The 23,621-nt window shown below is 37.0% G+C and overlaps 1 protein-coding gene across 4 annotated transcripts in view; it reads right to left on the bottom strand.

The window, feature by feature from the left end:
* Positions 1 to 644: 644 nt before the first annotated feature.
* XKR4 (XK related 4) overlaps positions 645 to 23,621 on the bottom strand; it is a 431,016-nt gene continuing 408,039 nt past the window's right edge. For 2 of the 4 annotated variants that reach the window (XR_013763249.1, XR_013763250.1), the window contains exons 3-4: positions 15,562 to 19,024; positions 645 to 8,905 (exon numbers count right to left, since the gene is read on the bottom strand). Coding sequence is in view for 1 of the 4 variants with exons in the window: in XM_079136655.1 (XP_078992781.1) it covers positions 18,078 to 19,024 (947 nt within the window). In the remaining 3 variants the exon portion in view is untranslated. Of the gene's footprint in view, positions 8,906 to 14,424; positions 19,025 to 23,621 lie in introns of those variants that run through there. The other 2 variants (XR_013763251.1, XM_079136655.1) reach the window with 2 other exon arrangements.

Raw genomic sequence — 23,621 nt, 5'->3', positions numbered from 1 at the left:
TTCTCTGAAATGAAATAAGTAAATAAAACCTATTTTTAAAAGTATGGGAAGGATAGTAGAATGGATCAGACATCATTACCCTATGTATATGTATAACTATATGACCGGTGGGATTCTGCATCATGTATAGCCAGAAAAACAAGAAATTATACTCCATTATATGTGATGTATCAAAGTGCACTGTACTGTCATGTATAACTAATTAAAACAAATTAAAAATTAAAAAAAAAATGTAAAGCTGGGCAGTGGTGCATGCTTGTAATACCAGCTACTCTGGAGTCCAAAGCAGGAGGATCCTGAGTTCGAGTCCAGTCCCAGAAACACAGTAAAATCCCATCACAAAAACAGAAAAAACAGATATAATTCTAAATGTATTTCAAATTTGCCCAACTTGGATTTGCTTAATTTCTGATTTGAATTCTGTGGTCTATTTTTTTTTTTTTAATTTTTGAATGCATAGTTCTTTCATTTGTAGCAAGCATGCCCATAGTCTGCATAATAGTATTTGTGCTTGTGATCTTCTCTTAACTTCCTACCTTATACAAAATGTGCTCTTGCCCTCTTCCTGGACTTACAAGAATCAGAAACTCAGACTTCTGTTAAAATGACCACAGTGTACTTTATTTAATGATTTTGGTACCTTGTGTTGCAATAAAATAAAAAAAAAATCTACAAAATCCAAATATATAAAATTTCAAGTTTTTTCTTTCTTTTTTAAAGTTTTACAAGAAAAATCAGATAACCAAGGAAATTTATTTTTTATGAAGTACTACTTTCCACTTCGTTTCATCACAAATTGCAACTTACTTAACAGACCAAAATAACTATGGTACTGTAGTACATCACATACTCCACGCACTGTGCTTTGAACTAGAGCACTCGGGGTCACTGCCTGGGGACAGCAGCCTCCAGCAGATAAAGACACGCTTATGAGCCCAATGCTAAAGGAATGTTCAGATACATGAAATTGGAATATATATATTTACAGGAAGGAAAACAAATCCATAACTTGTTTAGTTCTTCTTTTCAAATAAAATTCCAAATACATTTGTACAATGTTTACAAAGTAAAAGCACAAGAACCTCCAAGGTTTTTCCTTTGGGTCCAGGCACTGTGCTCACTCTAGGGGAAGTTTCTTCACCATTCCCTACACACACACACACCATATTTCTGTAATGGAGAGAAGAAACACTCAGGAATGGCAATTTTGCACAATCAGAATGTCATGCAGACAGTGGACAAGAGGGAACTGAGAAATTAGTGGTCCATTCTCATCAACTTGCTGTTCATCTGCCACCTGTTACATTTTTTTTTTCAAAGATAAATTTAAAACAACAAGAACAACAACGACAAAAATGAAAATTGAACAGAGAAAGGAGCACAAAATATTTAAGGCAAATTAAGCAAATACAGAGCAGCTTCTCTTGGTGTTGAGTGGAAATGAAGATTTTACTCCAAATAGAAATAAGTAAAATGAATTACAACCTCCCGAGGTTGGGTTGTTTATGTCACATACAAATCTTTGAAAATTAGTTTGCACCAAGTATCCTTTTGAAATTTTAAATGAAAGACTTGTCAATTACAAAGTGCATGGTTTCATGGTTTTAAGTAAAACAACAGTAGCTGAGGTAGTTAGATGTGAAACTTATTTTATTTAAAACAAATTGGAGGATGAAGAGCAAATGTCCATACCAAACTGACTCTTGCCATTTGGAAGCAGGTTTATATTATGCTATGGTTTAATAAAATACTGAGCAAAAATGCTTGTTTTTCCATTAGATGTTAGTAGTTAAACCAGAATATGAGCAGTAGTAGTATTTGTTTCCATATCTGCATCCACAATGGATGGGAGGACAGATGAGCTTTTTATACCCAGTTGTCTGATACTTTCACCATTTCTGCATTAAAGCCATCAGATAAAATGGTATTGATTATTATCACTGGAAACTCCAATTCTAGGTGTAAAATTAAATTAGTGAAAACTGAGAAAAGTTTCAGTAGTAAGAAAGATTTCATCCTCACTTTAGCAATTTTTCGTCTTAAACCCTAAATTCAGTGGTTTGAAGGGGAGAGAAAATTTCTGGCTCATTTGTTGCTCTCTTCCTTCTGAGAATGGAAAAGCATATTTGCATAACCTTCCCTTTATCATTCTGGAAGTTACTGAGCTGTTTGGCTACCGAGAAGAAAACCAGAAATTATTTAGTAGAGGTGAAATTCTCACACCAGGATAACTGTGGTCCCTTGTCATCCTGTCCCTTTTCCAAATGAAAGTTTCAGGTGAGACTTTCAATAAGTAATTGACCAAAAGATTCACCCATTTTTCCCATATCATATAGATATGAAAGGAGTTTTGTGATAATAATGTGCCAGTGATGTGGGTAGATATAAATAAGGCAGGAGACATTTCTTTTGAGCAAAAGAGAATTTGCAGGTGTTTTTATTATATTTTAATATTGTGTTTATGGAATAGGATGTTAACAAGAAGTAGCCATGAAAGTTGACAACTAACTTTACAAAACATCACAGGTATGATGTTTCTAGAACGACTGGTCCACAGCAATGTAATTACAAATGTCTTTGTTAAAAACTAGTTTTTCTAAAAGTGTCTCGAATTTTCGGGAGACACTGGAAAGTTCCATGCAGTCCTTAAAAAGATTCAAGCTTCCTCCTTCAATAATTAGATGTGTCGCTTATGCCTAAATAACATGTTGTCACCACTTGTTTTTGTGTTTGATGAAGAATCAAGACTCTATCATTTCAAAGAGCTGTTCAGCTCTAAACATATTTAGATACTATTTTGCATCTTTGTGATAAAGTCTCCCTGGGACAAATTGTCCCTACTGCCTTCCTCCCATCCAACCCACCTGCAAAACTGCCTCTTTTCTACTCCAAGCCCCTGAATCTGGTTCAAATAGTCAACTTCAGTTTTCTTGTGCAAAAACAAATAAAAACAAATAGACATTTCCTTTCTATCAAAAAGGATATTCTGATGCATTTTGAGTTGGAAAAATATCGATATTGGGGGTAGGGAGCCAACAACTTTCAAATTATTTTTTGAATCACAATACTCATATTACTGGTCTATCAAAACAATACTTATCTAAAGTCTGGTGCGGTAGTACAAATTTTAAAAATGAAGTAGAAAATTGCCTAGGTTAAATTTATGCTTCAGAAAGCTTAATACCATGCATTAGAAATGTTTAACCAATATGAAATTTTGAGACTTTGATGTACCATTGGCAACTAGATTTTAGAATCAGAAGAGATTATATTGAATGTGAGTGTTGTCAGCTCCAAGCACAATATGATTTTAAACCTTCTACTCAAGGTAAACTTTCTGAAGCCTTATTTCATATTTTTTAAAAACATGCAAAAATTTTGCAAAGGAATATAATAATTTCAAAAGGTTACAATGTTAATCGGGAACTGTGCTTCATGAAGCCACATCATGAAAACATTATCTGCACTGTTACTGTTTCATGAGTGTGTTACTACTTCATAATTTTGCCTCCATAACTTGAAAAATTCAAATATTTTTAAGTCCAAATCATTTTGTTTTTCTTTTAGCATTAGTTCTAATCAGGTTAACACTTAAGAGAAAACACATTCTTTTGGGGGAGTTGTACAGGATATTCTCTGAGGTTTTTCAACCACCTCCTTTCTCCTTTTTAAGAATTCACATCTGTACGCAAGTAAGCACATGGAAATCCCTATATTACTAAAGCCCTGTGTAAACACTTCTCTGAAATATTTAAAATATGTATATGATGTGAAAATGAATCAACTCAGAAGTTCCAAGCAGAAACAAAGCTTTACATTTCTCCATGGGTTGTAAAGGGAGAGATACGTCATATTAAAGATAAAAGAGACACACAGTGTAAATGACCCAGAATCTAATCTCAAGCATATCCATTAAGGAACCCTCTTCCCTAGAAGTGGATTTCAGACCATTCAGCCTCATCAGAACTCAAGTGGGCATCACACACATGTTCTAAAAAAATGCAGTTTGGGATCATGTGCACACATTTCTTAGACACTTGCAGGAGCTACATTTTTTAGATGCATTTAAATAAACATTTACTAAAATTCAGTTTGACTTACAAGAAAATGGCCCATATATACCAAGAGTCTCAATGTCTGTATGAGAGGAGTTACTTTTTACAATAAAAAGCTGATAATGAAAAAAAAAAATTGACATAGAATTTCAAAGGAAAACCTTTACTAATATCAAGTGATGAAGAATAATTATATTCTTGACTTGGTTAGTTATTGCTGCTGTGTTCCTCAGAGGACTCCATCACCCACTTCTCAGCCTAGCCCTCCTGTTGTATATAGTTCTTCTCTGTGTCCCTATTCTTTAGCAGACTGATAGTGCTTTTTAACCTCAAAGCGCTTTACCAACTCTCATTAATCTTCACAACACCCCTATGAGGTAGGTAAATAAATATTCTCTTTCTTTCACATATAGGAAAAATGAGGCTGATGTGAGTTTCTGAGGCTGAAGACATGGACCAGGGACTAGGATGCAGACATGAGTAGATTTCTAGTTCCTTTGTTTCCACACTGGACCATAACCCCTGAGGTTGCTGCATCCAGAATGAAACTTATCCTATAGCATAAAAGGATATTATTTCATGGATATATCAAATATTTTAAATAGTCATTATATTTAACACAGGGATTTTTCAGTTTTCTACTAAACCATAAATTTCATACCAATTACCACATAATTAAGGATGACTTTAAAAACTATTACTTTTGTGATTGCTAATTGTTTACTACTTTTTCATTGTGAAATCAGCTAAACATACTGTCAATAGCATGAATGTGAGAAGATTGGGGAAAGGATATAGTGAAGTAAAAATCACTCTGAAAAAGAAAAGGAAAACCAATTTGGTTGGTGCACATGTCCACTGGTTCTGAAGCTTTTTACAGGAGTTTACAGCGCAATCATAGCCTGACCTCTAAAGCGGGAAACAAAACAATTAGCACAGGACAATGACACCACATAGCTGGGGGCCCTTGCTACTCAGTGCAACATCCATTTGATGTCAGGGAAACTTCTGCATCTGAGGTAAGGAAGGCCAGCAAGGAGCTTCATTGCCTACACCATGAAGTTCTTCATTTTTTTGATACTGGGCATAGAACCCAGGAACACTTTACCAATAAGCTACATTCCCAGCCCTTTTTACTTTTTTTTTTTAAGACAGGGTCTCTTTGTTGTCCAGGCTGACCTCAAACTTGTGATCTTCAAGTCTCACTGCTTCTTGAGTCACTGGGATTACAGGTGTGTGACATCATGCCTAACTACCCCAAGCGTTTCTTCTTAATGGATACTGAATGTAGCATTTGACACAATGGAAACACTATCTAAGAACCTTCAGACTATTTAGATTGTCCTTGAAAATCTCCTTAAATCTCTGTATAACCAAATACCTTTTGGAGCTCTATGTGCCTGCATATAGTCAGTGCATCCTAGCAAGTTCTGCAACATAAGTGCTCTTAAAAGGAAATTGGTCTAAGCCAAGGGTGTGGTGGCACACACCTATAATCCTAGTGACTCAGGAGAGTGAGGCCAGAGGATGACAAATTCAAGGCCAGTCTGGGCAATTTATTGAGACCCTGTCCCAAATCAAAAGTCAAAAAAGGATTGGGGATATAGCTCAGTGGCAGAGCACCTTGGATTCAATTGCCAGTCCCTGAAAGGAAGAAAATTGGTCTGAATAGCTTCTCTGTCTTTCTGCCAAGCTTCAGATTGGACATGTTCACCAACCTAGAGCCAAATGAGAAGAAACAAAATCAACTTCGTAACGTTACAAAGAATAAATATGAACAAAACATCATGAATACAAGAGTTAGTATGAACATTTCAAACTTTGTTTCTAGAAGGTAAATTTTCTTTCGAAGTCATGATTTTCTTTTTTCCTAGGGAATCCTAATGATGACCACAAGGAAAACCCTAATATTCTCCATTTTTATGATAACAAGTTAGTGTAAGGCAATTGGAAAGCTATCAACAAACCAAACCCCCAAAGTTACATATTTTGTTTGATTTAGGAAAAATCAGATTTTTTTATCTAGGAAAACCATAGAATTCACCATGGAAAAACTGCATCAGGCAGCTTTTTGGGGACTTAAGCTATGATAAGGAATGCTTAAAGTTAAAACTTCTATTTGAAGAAAAAAAACTCATCAGATTTGTTTTTCCCTTGAACAATTCTGTCAAGTGAACTGTGAATGATAAAGATTCACCAACAGCAGAAGAGCAATAATAAAATTACAGAAGGCAGTGAAGGCTGAATTCATTTTCTTGCCTGGAAAGAAACTCTAGAACTGCTGCTCTTACAGAGCTCAGTGCTGCAGTCATGTCTGCAGTGCCCAGAACAGAGCCTCCCAAACCTCTTCCCTTCATGCATTTGCCGAAAGTAAATAAAAATCACATAACATTGGCTCTGCATTATTTATTTCTCTTTGCACAACAAAGAGACTTTTAGTAGCAGAACATCACCAGCAATAGATTACTGCACAAGGAAGTTCAATTCCAGTACACCTGAGCAGTTTGTCTATCTAGACAACACCAGACAACCAGCTGGAAAACTGTATGCTTCAAACATCTGGACTCTTTCAGATAGTATCCAGATGTTTGCTATCATGAAGGCCAATTTACTGCTTGAATGACCTGCTTCTCCGCTTTTCATTGGGATGTTTGCATTCATGTGGACAGTCTTTATTTTTTAATAACTCCATAGTGTCTACTTTGGTTTAGTAAAGATGGTTCAGCAATCATTTGGAAAATTCAAACATCAAAAGCCCTCAAATGAAAAGAAACTTAGTCATGAGGAAAAATCAGAGCTTTAGGGCTATCAATGGTTCAGTGGTTTTGTCTATGTTGAAAAGTCACTTAACTATTCACTTATTTATTTATTTTTGCTTCCATTATTTTGAAAATCAACCTCAGAAGAATTATTTTTCTAATTTGGGAATAAGTACACAGACTAGGTGACTGGTAGAATCAAGATCCAAATTACATTTAAAAGAGGCTAATACTGGTAAACCTGGCTGAGTGGGCTTGGACAGGAAGGCTGTTGTGATGTCATGGCATATTTACAATGGGACATTGAGTAAGGCCATGGTAACCCTGAATCTCATTGCTGTTAAAAAGATGGATAAGTATATGGTTTGCATTGGACAAACAAGAATGACTTATAATACCTTTGAATATCTTATCTTATAATCTATCAGCCACTCTTGGTATGCAGAGCAGTATGGGAACCAGTGATCAAGGAGAATGATCATGAGGGAGAGTCAATCTTACATAGGAAGGTACCAACATATCCTCCATCTCCCCACTTTAATCAGACCTTGCCTTTTCCAAGGGGACAAATCTGTTGTCATAGTTCTAGAATGGCAGTAAGTACTTTGAATTTCTGCTCTAAAAAGGAAAGCATTTCTAATGGACTACTGACAGGTTTCTTTTCAATCACTGTACTTGGGCCTTTCCATTAATAGAAATCCTGTGTCCTGACACTCAGCTCTGCTGAAGTCACTCTTTCCAGTGAACCTGTAGAAGAGGACTGTTTATTGCTCTGAGATCACCACAGTCAGGCAACATATTGTACATTACGGAGTATTTTTGTGCCTAAGTTAGCTGTGGGGAAATGAACATTTTCTTTAACTTGTTAGTTGTCATAGCCTGGCAATTGAAAATCAGTCACAAGGCATTAGGCCACTTTTCTACCATTCATTTTTTACCTGTGACAAAGAATTAGTTTTGAAAAGTCACGTGCCATGATACTAGTGTCAGTAACTGGGAAAAATCAGTAGCCCTGGGAAAATCTTGTACATAACCACCAAGGTGATCATTTAGGAAAGAGCAGCATTTTTCAGACATAGGAAAAATGATCCCTGCTTCTTCCTCTTCAAATTCTCACTTCTAGGCTGCTTATTAGATGCATTTGATAACTTCTGTTCATTTTTCTGGAGTTAATCCCTAAAACTGATACCAATTATTTAGACCAAAAACCATAGGAACACATGGATGCCTGATTCTCTTACATACTTTGAAGCTATGATTTGATAATTTCTGTAACCTCATTTTGACCTTTCTTTGAGATAAGAGAAGTGGAAAAAGAACTATGATTTTAAATTATGATATCACCTGTTTACTTCTAAGTGAAAATCTAGGCATTAAGAATATCAGTTGGTGATCTTTTAAAGCTTATAACCAAGCTTTTGCAGGATTCAAGAAGCAATGGGGCCGTCAACTCCACATAGAAATGGGTTTCAGTTTGAAACTGGAAATGTCATCACCCAGGAGGCAAGCATCAAATTATTCAATAGTTACACCCATGCAGATTTGACTTCTAAAACTGAATTATAAACTCAAGTTTTACGAATCCGTTATTACAATGCTGACTATGGTAGTCTCAAGAAATGAAATAAAAGCAGCAACTCTATTTGGACAGATCAATTATTAAACAGATGACAGTGACTTTTTTTTTTTCCATTCCCAAACACATGGATTTGAATCCATTGGAAGCAAGTCTCCGGTGACCTATACCCATTCTCTGAGCTACACAAGCCCCCAGGAATCCACTGACTTGTTTTTCAAAGTAGTGCTTACTGGCAAAAACAAAGGAGGTGGATGAATATTCAGCGCATCAGTGTTGAGGAACCAGGTAGCATGATTTCATAGCTCTGCAGCACAGAGGTCTTTCTCTTCTGGCCTGGGCATGTCATGGCACGATGCAGAACCAAGGGCTCCTTTTTTCACTAACGGATTACTGTTCCCTTGCAATAGCTTGATTACAATATTACAAGTCAAGAATTTGCAAGATTAAAGTGTCTGTTGAATTAATTAACTGCAAATCACCGCCAGTACAACTTGACAAGTTCCAAGATGTTTCTGTAAGAAAAAGAAGGGAATCGATAGCATCAGCAATATGCAGCTTTGGGATGGTGGAGACTATTTCTGAGCATCACTGGCTCACGGCCACCCTTCCCCTCTCTTAAAGGAGCGGAGATTTATATCCTTTCACAGAGTGCCATGCCTCCGATTCAGAACAAGGAAAATGTTTCACCTCAGTCTTTTTAAACATACTTTGGAGATCCACTTCCTTTTTATGTACAATGCATTAGAAAGGCTAATAAGGAAAGCTGAATATTTTAGCTCTTCGGAAGTAGGATATAAAATGACAATTCTTTTACTAGCTGACAGGTCTCCTTTGGTTACAGGCTTGTGCTCTATTTCTTCCAATTTGAATAGAATAAGAAATCACAGGGGGCTCCATAGAAAACCACAGGTCAAAGTTTAATTGCTCTGTGAACATAGCAGTGACCAACACCTTCAAATACAAGTGCTCATTTTCCAGAATCACAGTGGATTGAAATGCTGGTGTTTATTAAGACATATTCTGCGGGTTTGTAGTCTAAATAAGAATTTCTTACAATCATAGAAACCTGAAATATATTTTCAACCCACTCAGAGGTGTTTTGGAACTTACGGATAAATGAATTAATTTGAAATATTTAAAAGTCTTGATCGGATACAACTCCATGCCAGAATGCCACTACAAGTTAAATTAGATTAGCTTAAACACAACATCTCCTTTCCTTCCTATTTGCAGCACTTGAAGAATTTGATTAATTCCATTTTAATGCAAATTAAGCAGAAGAGAAAGGAAAGGGCCAACCTGCTTAATTTGGAAGATGGAAGTATAATAAAAACACAAAACCTTACATTTTCTGAAATTCTAATAACAAAGTAGGTGACAGATTTCAACAATAGCACAAGAGAAAATTTCGTGTTGGCACTGTGCTGATAATATTTGCTTATTATTTTGATTAATTAATTTGATGCTGATTTGATGTTAGATATGATCTTTGCAAACATCTTAATTAGTTACTACGGGCTTCCTCTTGTGTGGTGAGTGATAACCGTGGTAATGAATGTTGTAATGGTGGCTTGAACCTAGAAATCAGGGACCTTACGTATTAACTTTACTACATTAACTCTTTTTTTTTTTTTTTCTTTTTAAATGCCTAATGAGACTCACCAAAAATTCTCTCAAGTATTCTGGGCTTGTAAAAATTAATATTCTTTCTTCTCCTTATGTATATTCCATAGAGACCGATAGTCTTAAAAGTCACCTAACCAGAATTATTTCACTGAAAGAAAATTAGTTATTCAAGTTAATAGTAATCTTTAACAGTATACTGCCTCCATTTCTGGGAGTCAACCGCTACGGGTCACATTGTAGGAGTGACTTGGATTGTATACAATGCTAGTGTGATATCCACAAGGTGTGAGGCTGGCTGCCCTGTCTCCTGACACATAAGGCAGCAGACTGCTCTGGACACAGGAGACATGCTTTAGCATGACTTCCGAAGTTATAATACCTGAGACTAGTCTCGAAAATTGTTATTCCTAAATAACTAGTATGCTGGAGAAATTCTGTATGTACAAATGAATTCTGCTTTCTTGAAAATCAAAGAAGCAACCTATTGGAAAACTTCCAATACTAAGGGGGGATGCCTAATTTCTTGCCTTTTTTTGAAAGGAATTCGCAGGCCTATCTCCAAAGTTTATTCAGAGCTGATGGTTTTGAGACAAATACTATGTGCCAAGAGAGTATTTCCATTTTGTTGTTGTTGTTGCTTTGTGACTTTGATTAAAAAATATTTACTGTTGGAGAGCCACAAAAATAGTTATAAAGTGGCTTTTCTGTTTATTGGCAGCCATCAAATTTATCTTTGCACTTAAATTCTTACCTTATGTTTGTCATCGTGTGTGTGAACTGTTCATTGTGAGGCTTACAGGATAGTCTTGGAAAAGCTTATGTTTCCTTACTGTTTTAAGATGGAATTAAATATAGATACTGGAAAAAGAAGTAGCAGTGTGCTAGAGAAAAAGAGTTAAAGTTGAAAGCACAAAGCTGCCTCAGCTGCTCATAATCGTATTGTAATGAATGCAGGATTCCTTCTGTGCTTGACTGTGGATTGCCTGGCGGTTTTACTAATAGAAGTCATGCTTGTTGTATGAATGACAGATTGAATCAATAAATGTGTAGTGTATGTAATAATGATTACAAAAATTACCTGATCTCTTTGGGTCATAGTTGCGTCACCTATAATATAAGGGTCATGAAGCAACGTTTAGATTTCTTTTGGAGGTTATCTTCTTTAAACTTTAGTGACTTTTATTTTGACATAAGCTCCTAAAAATCTGATTGAACCCAATTAAAGTAGGAGGACAGATGACTACTCATATTTTAATGCATTACCTTCAGACTGTTGAAGATTAAAAAGAAAACACGAGGGTTGAGAAAGTTTTGGTTTATTATTGGCTACTTTTAAAGAATCAATTCAAACAGCGCACAAACAACTTCATGTGCAATGACACCATTGCTGTAAACTCTGTCATCTTGCTGAACTTCAGAGATGCTACATTTAGTGAGAAGGGAAAGAAAACATCAGTTATAATTCATTAACTATAGGATAAATATCTGCTACGTTCTTGTATCTAACCCTTCAATGTAAGATAAGGTTCCTAGACTTATATGATGGTTTGAGCTAGTGGTTTTATAATCATCATAAATATTAAATTTTGTGACCTGCAAGATAGTAAACAAAATTTAGGGGAAAATGATTGCAGGAACAGAATTACCTTATAATAGGAAAATGATGCCACTTCAAATATTTGTTAACTCTATCCCATTCTATCCTTCCTTCCTTTTTTCTTTCCTTCCTCTTCCCTTTCTCTTTCTTCAGCATATCAAAGTAAGTAGTGGGGTTTAGTTATTTTTCATTCTGTCCTAACTGAATGACAGTATCATACATGTATAAAACACAAGAGAAGAAGTATTAAGTTAAATTGTATTTATCACTTAATTTAGTGCAGAGAAGCACTATGATGGGGGCACCTTTGTCTGGAGAGGAAGAGCAGCATTGATCTGCCCATTCTGAAGTAGAGTTGAAGAAAAACTCAGTTATAAAGGATAAGATTTCCATTTCTCATCATTAGCTTTTTTTAAAACTTTTCATTTTGAAAGACATCTTTGACTTTAAAATAAAAATTTCTAGGAAAAATTTGATCATCAGAACATGATTCTGTTTACTCTCAAGACTTGTTATACCAGGAGTGAACTTTGGTGGCATATTCGTTGGTCTTTTAGAAGGTTTTTCAGTTGTTAAACATTAGGCTCAACTCTGAGCTCTACTCTTTCCTAGCTACAGAGCCTTTGGTAAGTTGCTTACATTTCTGAACTGAAGTTTCATCATATGGAAATACTTAACTCCAGATGGCAGTGATAAGGTTCGTTAGCACAGTGCTAGGCACACAATAAACTTTCAATCATAGTAATGGGAAACTATTATTTTAATCTTTTTTTGTTTGTTTTGTGACGAAAATCCCTGACAAGAACAACTTAGAGGAGGAAAAGTTATTTTGGCTCACAGTTTTGGAGAACTCAGTCCCTGACTGACCGACTCCATTGCTTTGGACCTGAGGTGAGGCAGAACATCATGGAGGGAGGGTATGGTGGAGGAAAGCAGCTCAGATCATAGAAGCCCAGAAGTAGAGAGAGAGGAAGGGGCCAGGGATAGATATAGCCCCAAAGCATTGTCCCCAGGGACCTATTTCTTCAAGTCACACCCTACCTGCCTACAGTTACCACCCAGTAGTTCATTCAAATTGTTAATCCAGCAAATGGATTAATTCACTAAAGAGATCAGAGCTCCCATAATCCAATTTTTTCACCTTTGAACATTATTTCATTGCCTAAAATATGAGTTTTTGAACGAGGTTCCAAATTTTAACCATAACAACTGTCGATATGGAAAACGGAACTCAAGAAAATCTACTATGAAACAAAAATAACAAAAGCAAAAATTCAATTTATTTTATCTCTGACATAGTCTATGTCAGTATAACATAGAAACATTTTAACATGTCAGGGATATTATGTCATCCTTTATTTAGTGGAACATAGGCTACCAGGTTTGCTGAGTTTTGCATTTCTGGGCTAGATCACTGTGTATAATACAAAAAAGACTCATAGTTTTCCCCTTGAGCGATCTAGAGAAAGAGCTTCAGATGAATGATGAGACCATATGACACCTCAGCCACTCTGGGGAGAGTTTCTGAACCCCTTGTTTTTGTGGACACATGGATACTTGTCACTTCTTCATTTGGCTTTCTTCTGTGGGAGCAGGAGGCTTGTCAGCTAGCTTAATTGCTACAATTAGCAAAATTAAAGGCCTCATTATGTTTTGATACAATTCCATCCACATTCCACAATTTTACTTTAGCATGAGTAATGGTCCTGTTGAGACTGTTGATCTTGGACACACATGGAGTGTCTTTCTATGTGCCCATTTTTCAGGACAGCAGTTGGACGAAACACATGTCTACAGGGACTCTGCAGTGACCTGATGCTGCCTTACAGGTGCCCAAGTGAGGAGAGGAGATGCCATCCAAATGTTCAGATCATTTCACAGCCTGATATAAGGCAGGTTGACTCAGAAATTGGAACTAGAGCAAAATGACCCACCGTTGGCCATTTGGAGAAATGCTCAAGCATCAGGTAGAAGGAATGTTATGAATCACAAGTTGGCAGGATTTTGATTATTTTCAAAAGTTACATTGGATTGCTAAGATAAAGGAATGTGAATTGGTCTGCATCCGTCACTAAAGTTATACAAATGACTGTGCTATCACCTTGTGCTTTACCATCCTCTGAGCTATATTCTAAAAGACAGCCTGAGCTATTTTTAAAAAGGCTTTAAGGAATTTTCCTTAGAAACATAAAAATGCAGGCATCTCATCCAAGCTTTATATATAAACTGTAATGGCTAATGGCGAAGATGTGTTGAGAATGCAAGAGAGAATATATTTAGTCTAGAAAATGGTTCATTAGGGAAAAAAGTCTCTGTATTCTTGTCTAAACATTATGTCAGAATGCGTTTCCACTCAATGACATTTGGTACATTTGAAAGTAAATGTGTAACCTTACACAATCCTGGTGAGGACATCAGAGGTTTCCTCTGCTCAATTCAATATGTTCAGGGAAAGAAACTTTGAAAGCACACAAAACCATTCTACTTAGCTGCTTCAAAAATGGGATCTTTAAGGAGTGATAAAGTTCATTTAAGCTAAGAAGTGCTGAACTGTGTGGAGGTATTTTCAACTGAAGATCACAAGTGTGTCAATGTCTTATAGGCATGGTTGATTTTGAAAAAGGAGCAGGAAAGAGCTTCTTATCTAAAAGTTCATGTGTCAGTAGCATACAATTTTATATGCACTAAAGGGCATTTTATTTCTTTATTTTTTTCTTCTCTATAACTTTAGTAACATACCTGTGTAGGATTAAAAATAAAAAGCCATCAATGAGATTTGTTATTCTCATTCACTTTTAATTGGTCAGCACTCTCACTTCATTTATTCCTAGAGCAAAATAGATTGGACATTTAAGAATTAACCATAAATTCTTCATATTACTTTTATTTTCAGATTATCTTTGTATTTTACTTTTGGTAATACTTGAATCACATGATCTTGACCTGTTGATAAGAGAATTTCATTTTTTGTATTAATCTTAAATGAATAGGAACTGAGTGTCTATAAAGTTATATCGCCGAACTAGACAACTCATAGTTAACTAGAAAAATGTAGAAGTGTGAAGATGATTTAAAGGACATAGTCATTTTGGAGAACCACATTTGACTTGCAGGGAAAATTTTTTTTTTTCTTTCATGCAAATACTTAAAAGTCTCTGCATGGCTAGGATATATAGAGTTTAATTTTAAAATACTAGTTTGAAAGTGGAAAAACAAAGTTAAAGTATTTTTCCTTTAGAAAATGTCATGATACTATGAAAAAAAGTGAATGATAAAAGAAACCCCCACTTAATAGATTTGAAGTGAACTCAGGTCCAGGAATGTCAGAATGGAAGATAAAGAATCCCATTATTTCCATTTGTATGCTAACTATCACTCATCCCTTTTGGATTATTCTTCAGTTACTCTCCGTTGAGGGTTTAATGTCAGACTGCAAATAAAATTTTAGGAAGAATTAAAATTTAAACACAAAAACAAACTTTGTTCCTTTGCACATTGATGACATCTCTTTAAATCCTAACACTTTAAACTCTGTTATCTATGCTTCTAGAAACTAATAGAAGTTGTCTTATGGCAGTGTTGTGCTTTCTGAATCACAGAAGCAAGATTAAATCATGATTTAACCTCTGAAGTAGTTTTGTTGTTGTTGTTGTAGTTGTTCTTGTAATCTTCTGAGAAGTTGTAATTTATAACATGAAGGATATATATCATTTCCTTAGCAAGAATTCATTGTTAACTAAAACATCATAATCTTCAAGAATGTTCAATAACAACATTTACAGTATTGAGGAAATCACTGAAAAATTCAAACTTCTTACACCCTCCTGACTGCTAATCTCACCTCCAAGATAAAGGACAGTACATTATCTCTTATCTACATAGTTCTTCTTTCAAATCTTAACATGTTAAGTGAGGGATCAAGTTGAGAAATAACTTAGAACTTACATGATCGAAGAGTGAAGGGGCTGTTGTGTTTGTTTGCTTGACACTATTAAACTGTAATCTGTTATTTACTCATGGAATCAAGGTGTAGTTCAACTGAGAAATTCAATTTCCAAAGATCGTCAGTTAAAAGTTATCTTGGAACTAATGAAGCTAATAACTCATGGTTCTGCACAAAGGTGAAGAATTTGCCAAAATGATCTTTTTTTTTCCTTCTACAATGGGGGTGGAATGTTTTCACCATTTGCTGACAAGAAGAGGGTCCTCCTGGAGCTTTACCAGTGACGAGGTCAATCTTTCCACATCCCCCAAAATGATTAGTATTGATTTTAGTGGAAATCTTGCTTGGAGGATCAAGTCATGGAGTACTAGGAACATGTCTACTGGTAAAAATTGTCTATCTTTAAAAAAATTGATTTGGGGCTTTGTACCAAAAGGAGTCCTAGGTTGAGCCCTCTGTCATTTCCTGTGGATGTCCTCATGGGGACAGCAGTTTGTGGATGATATTACAGGCAGTGGCTCTGGAACTTGACCACTTTAAGTGAATAGGACAGTCCAAATAAGTAAATAACTACATTAATCTGACTTTTTCCTTCTCTTTAGTGACTTGAATAAGCTTTAATCTATCAGTTGGGTTAATATAAAACCAGGGAAAGAAGTTTAAGACATCTTCCACTGTGGTCAGTTTTGTTCTAATGAATGGATGAAAATAATCATTTACATCTTTGATTTCCTGGGAAACATTGGCCAGTCTTCACAAGCCCTTTCTAGTTAGGCTGTTTCTCTCTTCACCTGATATTCTTATAGCACCCCTGGCCAGGTTCCTGGGGGCACCAACTTGCAAAGTAGGGTGATCTTGCAAGAGACAAGTGTTTTCAATCTGCCGAGGCAGGCTGATGAATTTGTGGACCAGTTTCTGACATCCCAAGTGATTATGATGCTTAAAGTACTTTAAATGATTCCAGGTCTATAAAAAAAGTGATGATGCCTATATGTATACCCTATATTTTTTATTACAAAAATATTGAAATAATCCATGAGTTATTCCACTCTGCACCAACTATAAAAAAATACTATCAAAGTTTGACCGGCACTTTTAATGCAACAAAAAGCACCATGACCAAGGACACTGAGAACAGAAAGCAGGGAACGTTTACTTGCTGTACGGAGGTATTTAAAACCCAGAAGCTTGTTTTAAGAGTGTGACTTTACAGATGATTCAAATACAAATCTTAGCTGGATAGAGTGATAAGCCCTCGATCAGTTCAGAAGGGTTTCCTTATAGCGTATTCACTGCATTGGTATGCTCATACTTACTAAAATTGTCCCAAAGCCTCTAAAAGAGACCTCACTTTGACCTTGGATGGGAAGTGGGTAAGTCTGTACACAGTGGAGAACTTGTTCATTCTCTTGTCTGCTTTCGGGGGGCTCACATCACTTATTCTTAGTTGTTGGGGCTTCCGTGTCAGTCCTGTGGTTGGATGGAGTTTGGCACTAGAAAGATGTGGCATGGCGTCTCCTGAAATCATACCTGCCCAAGTTCATAGAGCAAGACACTCATTCTGTTTGCAGAAAGATTTGCTTGCAGCCCGCTCCTCTCCTGAGGCTCTGTGCTTACATTCCAATGTGAGCTGCACATGCCTGGGAATCAGACTCTCTTTTTGCCTCTTTTTCCCCACTTTCTATTTATGTATGTTTTAACCTTTTGCAATTGAATACTGAATGATGATTATCATTTAATTTACATCACAAAGTTATTGAGCTCCTTGGTCTTGTCAAAAGCCATACATGTGCTGCATAGGATTCCTGTCATAAAGATGTTCTCAACTGAAAATTGGAAATTAAAAAACAAATCCTGAAATGTGTATAAAATGAACTATTCCACCAATGCTAAAACATGTGTAAACACACTTGAGTTTGCTGTCTATTGAATAGGCTTTTTCACACATGATGTTGGTTTCCAAATGAGGAAATGGTTTATGAATTCTTTTCTAAGTAGTACTATTTTTTTTCCTCTGGAGTCTTAGAGATATATTCTCTCTCTGTTTTTATATTTCTGCAGGAATCAGAGCTTTGCATTGAGAAAATCACCTAAGCTATTTTGATAGAGGACTGTGTGTGTGTGTGTGTGTATTGGTGTGTGTATGACTGAATATATTTTTATGCAAAAATCAGTTAACTCCATTAAAACACCCTATTGATTGGAGGCAAACTCTTCCATAATAATAGTGCCCTCTGGTGGATGTGCTCCAAGACCATGCAGGAGGAATTTGGTAGCAACAGTCATACTGGGCTGGTGTTGCTCCTTCAGGTGGAGTAAGAGACTTTTGGTGCTGCTGGTTTGAAAGAAGACCAACAGCAGGCAGTTAGCTGATGGAAGATCAAACCATAATCAGGATGATGGGCAGACTAAGAACATTACAGCTTGTTGCCCTACTGTAAGATGAAGTGTCACTATTGCCACAGCCCTGCTGTCACCCCTTCATCTGGATGTTGTGGCTCCTGCAAGTCCTTTTATTTTATAAAGTGGTCTCATATTCCAACCGCTCCTGAATAAGGGCATCATCTTTATACTGCAGCCTAGGAGGAGACGGGGAACATTCAAAGGCTAAAATGGCCTTTCGTAGGCTGCGGTCCAATACGTGTCTCTCCCATGCTGGGTACCTATTTCTGAACAGGTCAATTTTTATGACCGATTCTTCAATCCGTGGAGGGCGAGATGATGGGGTAGACGGGGCCGTCGGCCTCACCTGAAAGACAGGTACACACCCATCCCGCTCCGCAAATTTCTGATCACGATCACTGGCGACGCTGCGGTTGTTGGAGATAGAACGCAGGGTGCTAGTGGCCACTTCTGGAGGCAGAGAGAAGGCAGCGACGGGGTCCTCACAAGCACAACTTGGTGATTGCCCAAATCGGGGCCCGTTTGGGTGAAAGAAGGCATAGTACATCAGCATAAAAACAACGCCGGTTAAAAAGCTGCTGAACACCACGCACAGCGCTGGGATGGCAAATGCATCTGCAATCTGGGGAGCCTTGTACAGGTACCAGAGGGCACTCAAGGCTGTGTTTTCCAAAAGGATGACAAAATAGTAAATGAACAACCTGCAGCGTGTCCTGCCTTCCTTGACGTTGAACCAACTGAAGATATAGATGATCCCCACCACCATGTCGAACACAATCTCCTCCCATTTGGTGATACAGAATTCTGTCTCACAGTGGACGATCCAGAAGGTCATGATGCACCAGTGAAGGACGATGAAGATCCCAAAGTACAGCTGGAAAACTGAGGCAAAGAGGGCAAATGTGATGACCCTGGCTGCGATCGTGAAGAAGTGCCAGCAAAACTGGATGATGACGGCCATGTAGCTGATGGGCTTCTTGTCATCTCGAGAGTCCCGCAGGGCCTTCTGGTAGGAGGCCAGGGCCCAAGCCAAGGACACCAGGGAGGCTGCCGCTGTGAAACCTACAAAGGCAAACAGGAAGACATTCTGTCAAATGTGAGATGTAGGGATGCCCTGGAAGTCAAGTCGCAAGGAGCTGGGGGCTTGGGACAGGCTTCCAACTCAGCAAAGTTTCTTATTTTCTTTGGGTTTTTACTGGACTTCTCACTTAGATGGGGATCCTTAACTATCCTTTCTAGGGTATCAACCATATGGAGAAGGCTTTGACACTAACAGAAATGTTACTCAAAAGCAGCAAGAAGTCTGAGATGTAGAAAAGGGGTAGAGTTTAACTTTCTGTGTATTCGGTATAAATAGACTGGGAGATAGTTTTGTGTAGTGGGAAAATAATCATAGGCTGGAGGCTGATGGAATGGGTTTGCTGTTCAACTTGCCAGGTATTACCACATGACCTTGGACAACCTTTGAAATGGGTATCCTCATTTATAAGGTGGCTGATCTCAGGGCTCCCTACCAGTGTGGAGATTCCATGGTTGAAAGGTATGTAGCTTGAGGGGCCATGGTTTACCTTTCTGCTTCAAAGCAAGAATAAATGCATCTCATTTCCCAAAAGAGAGTTTGTTCTTTCTTTAGAATAAGGAAAGAAGTCCACATAACAAGCTTGACAGTGCTTCTTGTGCTGCCCAATGTGCAGTTCATCCTCAGGACAATCTGATACTCTCCCTGCAGCTTCTTCTGTGCCTACCACCTTTCTCTTAAAAGAAGTATTTACTCATTGTCATTCATCTCTTAGTCTTTCATAAAGATTGAATTGAAATCATTTTCAGTCATTCCTCTTATTTTATCAGGCCCATTTGGTTTGTAGATCTCAAAACTTTAGAAATCATTTTTATTACCTTCTTATACTCTTACTCCATTTACTCTGTCTCAAATTTCTGTCTATGATCCAAATATGGACAGAGCTTACCTAAAAACATACCAGTTTCCCAAGGGAGATATCTTTGGGAGAATTTCTCTTTGTCACTGGAGTGTTACATCAATCTCCAATGCAGTTGGTTTACTTAAGGAGATGTACTGAGACTTACCAAGGCTAAGAACAGTTCCAAATACTATAAAGTTCAACTGACTTTTCCTTTATCAGATCTATTATTAATCATAACCAGCCTGAATTATTACTTCCCTCTTTAGAAATAATAGAAGGTGTGTGGATTTCCAGGAGCTTATGATGGAATCAGTACTTTTCTTTTTTAAAACAATGTTTATAGAAAAAAAAAAAAGCTGTTGTCTATTATCCCTGAAAAATAAATGTAAAAAATATGATTCTTGTAGAAAGAGGCCACTTTAATTGATAAAAAATTCAAACTCAATAATCACTTCTTACCCATTCTCCTTGATTAACTCAAACTCCAAAAAACAACTATTGATGAAGAAAATGTTTTCCAAAATCCACTTCTCGTACTTCCTCCTAATAAAACTAGTAGAATGCTTGGACAGGGGTATCGGGATCTTCAGGTCTTTGATTTTTTTTTTGTTGTTGTTTTTTCCAGGTCAGTGCAAAAATATTTCATTCCTGTAAGTCACAGGAAGCTATCTGTGGTAATATTTCTGGTTAGTTACAGACCAGTAGACAAAGGTGTTTATGATAATTCAATTTCTGTGCAGTAGAAAACAGCCATATCAATTATACAGTAAATTCTGAAGTGAAAAGAGAGGAGTGGAAGAGTTTAAAAATCAAAAGGAAAGAGAGAGAATGGAAAAAAGATGACAGAATAATGTCTATGTGAATGATATTTATGATCAGTTTTGGATCTAAGAACAAAAGGTTGTGTCATTTTAATTTCAGTGCTTTTGTACGGCATAGAAACTGCTCATACTTCACCCCTTATCTGTGTCACTTGCAGACTTGCTGCCTCTTGAATAGGCTGTACTTGGTTTGCTTTTAGCCTGGACACCTCACCTATGCTGGGACACCCCTTCTGTTCTCACAGAAGCGCCTTCAGCAGGAAGCACTGGTGCTTAGCGCCACCTTCAGGAAGGTTTGTGCAAACCAAAGAGCAAGCACCCTTATTGGAATAGGGAAGTCAGTTTCTCTCAGTTCCTACAGGAAGATGTTACATAAGAATGGTTTCCGAAGCAGTTAAAAAATAAATCACCACCACCACCACCACCACCACCACCACCACCAAAAAAAACATTTTGAACATCCCTCGTCACAAAGTTTAAAATCCTAAAATCCCCAAAATCCAAAACAGTTTTTGGGCCCACATGATACTACAAAGGCAAATTGACACCTGACCTCACGTGATGGGGCACAGTCAAAATGCAAATGCAGTAAAGATAACAAAAAATTGCCTTCAGGTTATGTGTATAAGGTGTACATGAAATACGAATGAATTTTGTGTTTGGACCCTCTAAGATATCTCCTGTAATTGCAAGTATTCAATCTACACCCCCCCCAAAAATTAAAAATCTGAAATACAGGGCTGAAGATATGGCTCAATGGCAGAGCAGCTGCCTAGCATGCAAATAGTCCTATCCCCAGAACCAAAAAAGGAAAAACAAAAAAGAAAATCAATCAATCAACCAATTAATCTGAAATACTATTGGTTTCAAGATTTTCAGATACTCAACAAACTTTAAGTACACAGCATCATAAATTATCACTAGGTCTAAAAGAATAGGAAAATTAGCCTCGTTCAAATTTTCCTGTAATATTTACCCTTTTTGTTTCATTGTCCTAAAAGAGTAATCCAGTCTATGTTTGACTCTCTGGGAACTGAAGATGATATACTGGCAGTAGAAAAGGAGCACTTTCTATCAGTTTTGCTTTCTATATCTTGCAATGAAGAGTCTATACTATAGAGGAATGCCGTGTCCATCCTGTCTACCTGTTTTATAAGTTCTGTTCTTCAGCAATGATTAGAATTTATCCCCTTCATTTGATTATAATTTTCCTTTCCTTCTTTTTAGCAATTCTTTTTTATAATACAAACATGTCTGAACAGAAATATGGGCCCATTTTAGCATTAAGTCCCTTAGCATTCCTTTTTTCTAATCCACTTTTTCTAGCCCACCTTCAATATTACAGTTTTATCAATTAAAAATTGCAATAGCTCAATTACAAATTCACTCCTGCCTCAGAAATGCTTAAATCATTTGCTGTTTACACAAGTAATATCAGAGTGGTTATTCCCAGTGTCAAGATAGATCTGCTCAGCAAGGCACTGCCTTGTGATCGGAGTGGAGTTCTCCGGAACATCTGCTGTATGGGGGCATAGAATGCTTCTTTAGCTGACAAAGTGAATTTTAAGATTTTATTTGAAAATAATTTCAAACTCATAGAAAAATTGCAAAACTAAAAATAGTACATTGAATACCTATGTATTTTTTGCCTACATTATTATTTGGTTTCATTTTCATATCAGTGCTTATTTACTATGAAAAAGCAAATAAAACCATAGTAAAGTTATCAATCTCAGCCAATTTAATATTTCTTCCTAATCCACCTTCAATATTTCAGTTTCATCAACTGACCTTAACAAATATCCATCCCAAATCTTTTTCTTTTTGGTACACGAGTAAGTCTAAGATAAGGTCTTGTATTTAGTTGCCATATCAATGTAGTTTTCTTTAATCTGGAATGTTTTCATAGGCTTAGACTTTCTTTGCTTTTTCTGACATTGAATTTTTTTCTCCCAGTACTACAGATTGAACCCCAGGGTACTCTACCACTAACTTAACTTCCCATCCCTTTTTATTTTTTATTCTTAGACAGAGTCTCACTATGCTTCTCAGACTAGCATGGCATTGAAATTTTTGAGGAGTCTAGTACCTCAAAAAAGAAAGACAATGCTTTTCATTTTGGGTTTGTCTGCTTTTGTTAGTTTCAGTCTATGTCTCCCAGTCAGGAATATGTAAGTGACATTGAACAATATATTTTTTGTCTCACATCACTAAAATACCAAAATATAGAGATTCCCTCAGTGGTTCCAGGACATAAATAATGTGTCTCTAGGTATTGCCTTTCAAAATAATGAACAGCATTTCATTCATGAAAACCTTAAGATCAAACTATGAAAACAGCTGGAGGGGACTCAAAGGGATTATATCATTTCTTAAAATGTTAAAATAGATGATAAGACCTCTGAGCTTACCTAGTGCAATGATTTCATTTTACTGGGAAAAAAAAAAAATTGAGTCTTGCTTTTGAGAGGTTAAGTGGTCTATCTTCTCTCCTTCCTGCTTTCCTCTTGATTCGGACGAAAGTTGTCCTTAATCCACCCTGAAACTAAACCTCTTGCGTCCTTGACAACAGATCCTATCCTCCTGCCTTTGTCTGCATGCCATTCCCCTGTCTCTACGGGATTCTTCCCTGGGCCTACAAACATCTAAAAAGTCACCCTTGTCCCAGGAAACAGCATCCACTTGATTTTTTTCTCTTAGATTTGTTGCCTGCTTTCCCTCTGGTTCTTTGTTTCTTGCCTGCCTCCCCACCACCCGCCACCCTCTGCACCCCAGTTTTTGTCAGCTAGTCCTTAAGTTCTTGGCATTGCTTAGGATGCTGCTCTGGATCTTCTTGCTTTCAGGGTCTCCTCCCACTCCCTCCCATTCCATGAACCTCCAGCTCGGCAGGCAGGCAGCAAAGACCCACCCCAGGGT

The sequence above is a fragment of the Sciurus vulgaris genome (assembly GCF_902686455.1).
Source record: "Sciurus vulgaris genome assembly, chromosome: 1".
In the NCBI taxonomy this organism is placed as follows: domain Eukaryota; kingdom Metazoa; phylum Chordata; class Mammalia; order Rodentia; family Sciuridae; genus Sciurus; species Sciurus vulgaris.
Note: the sequence above shows the minus strand (reverse complement) of the source record. Positions and strands in the feature narration are given on the sequence as shown.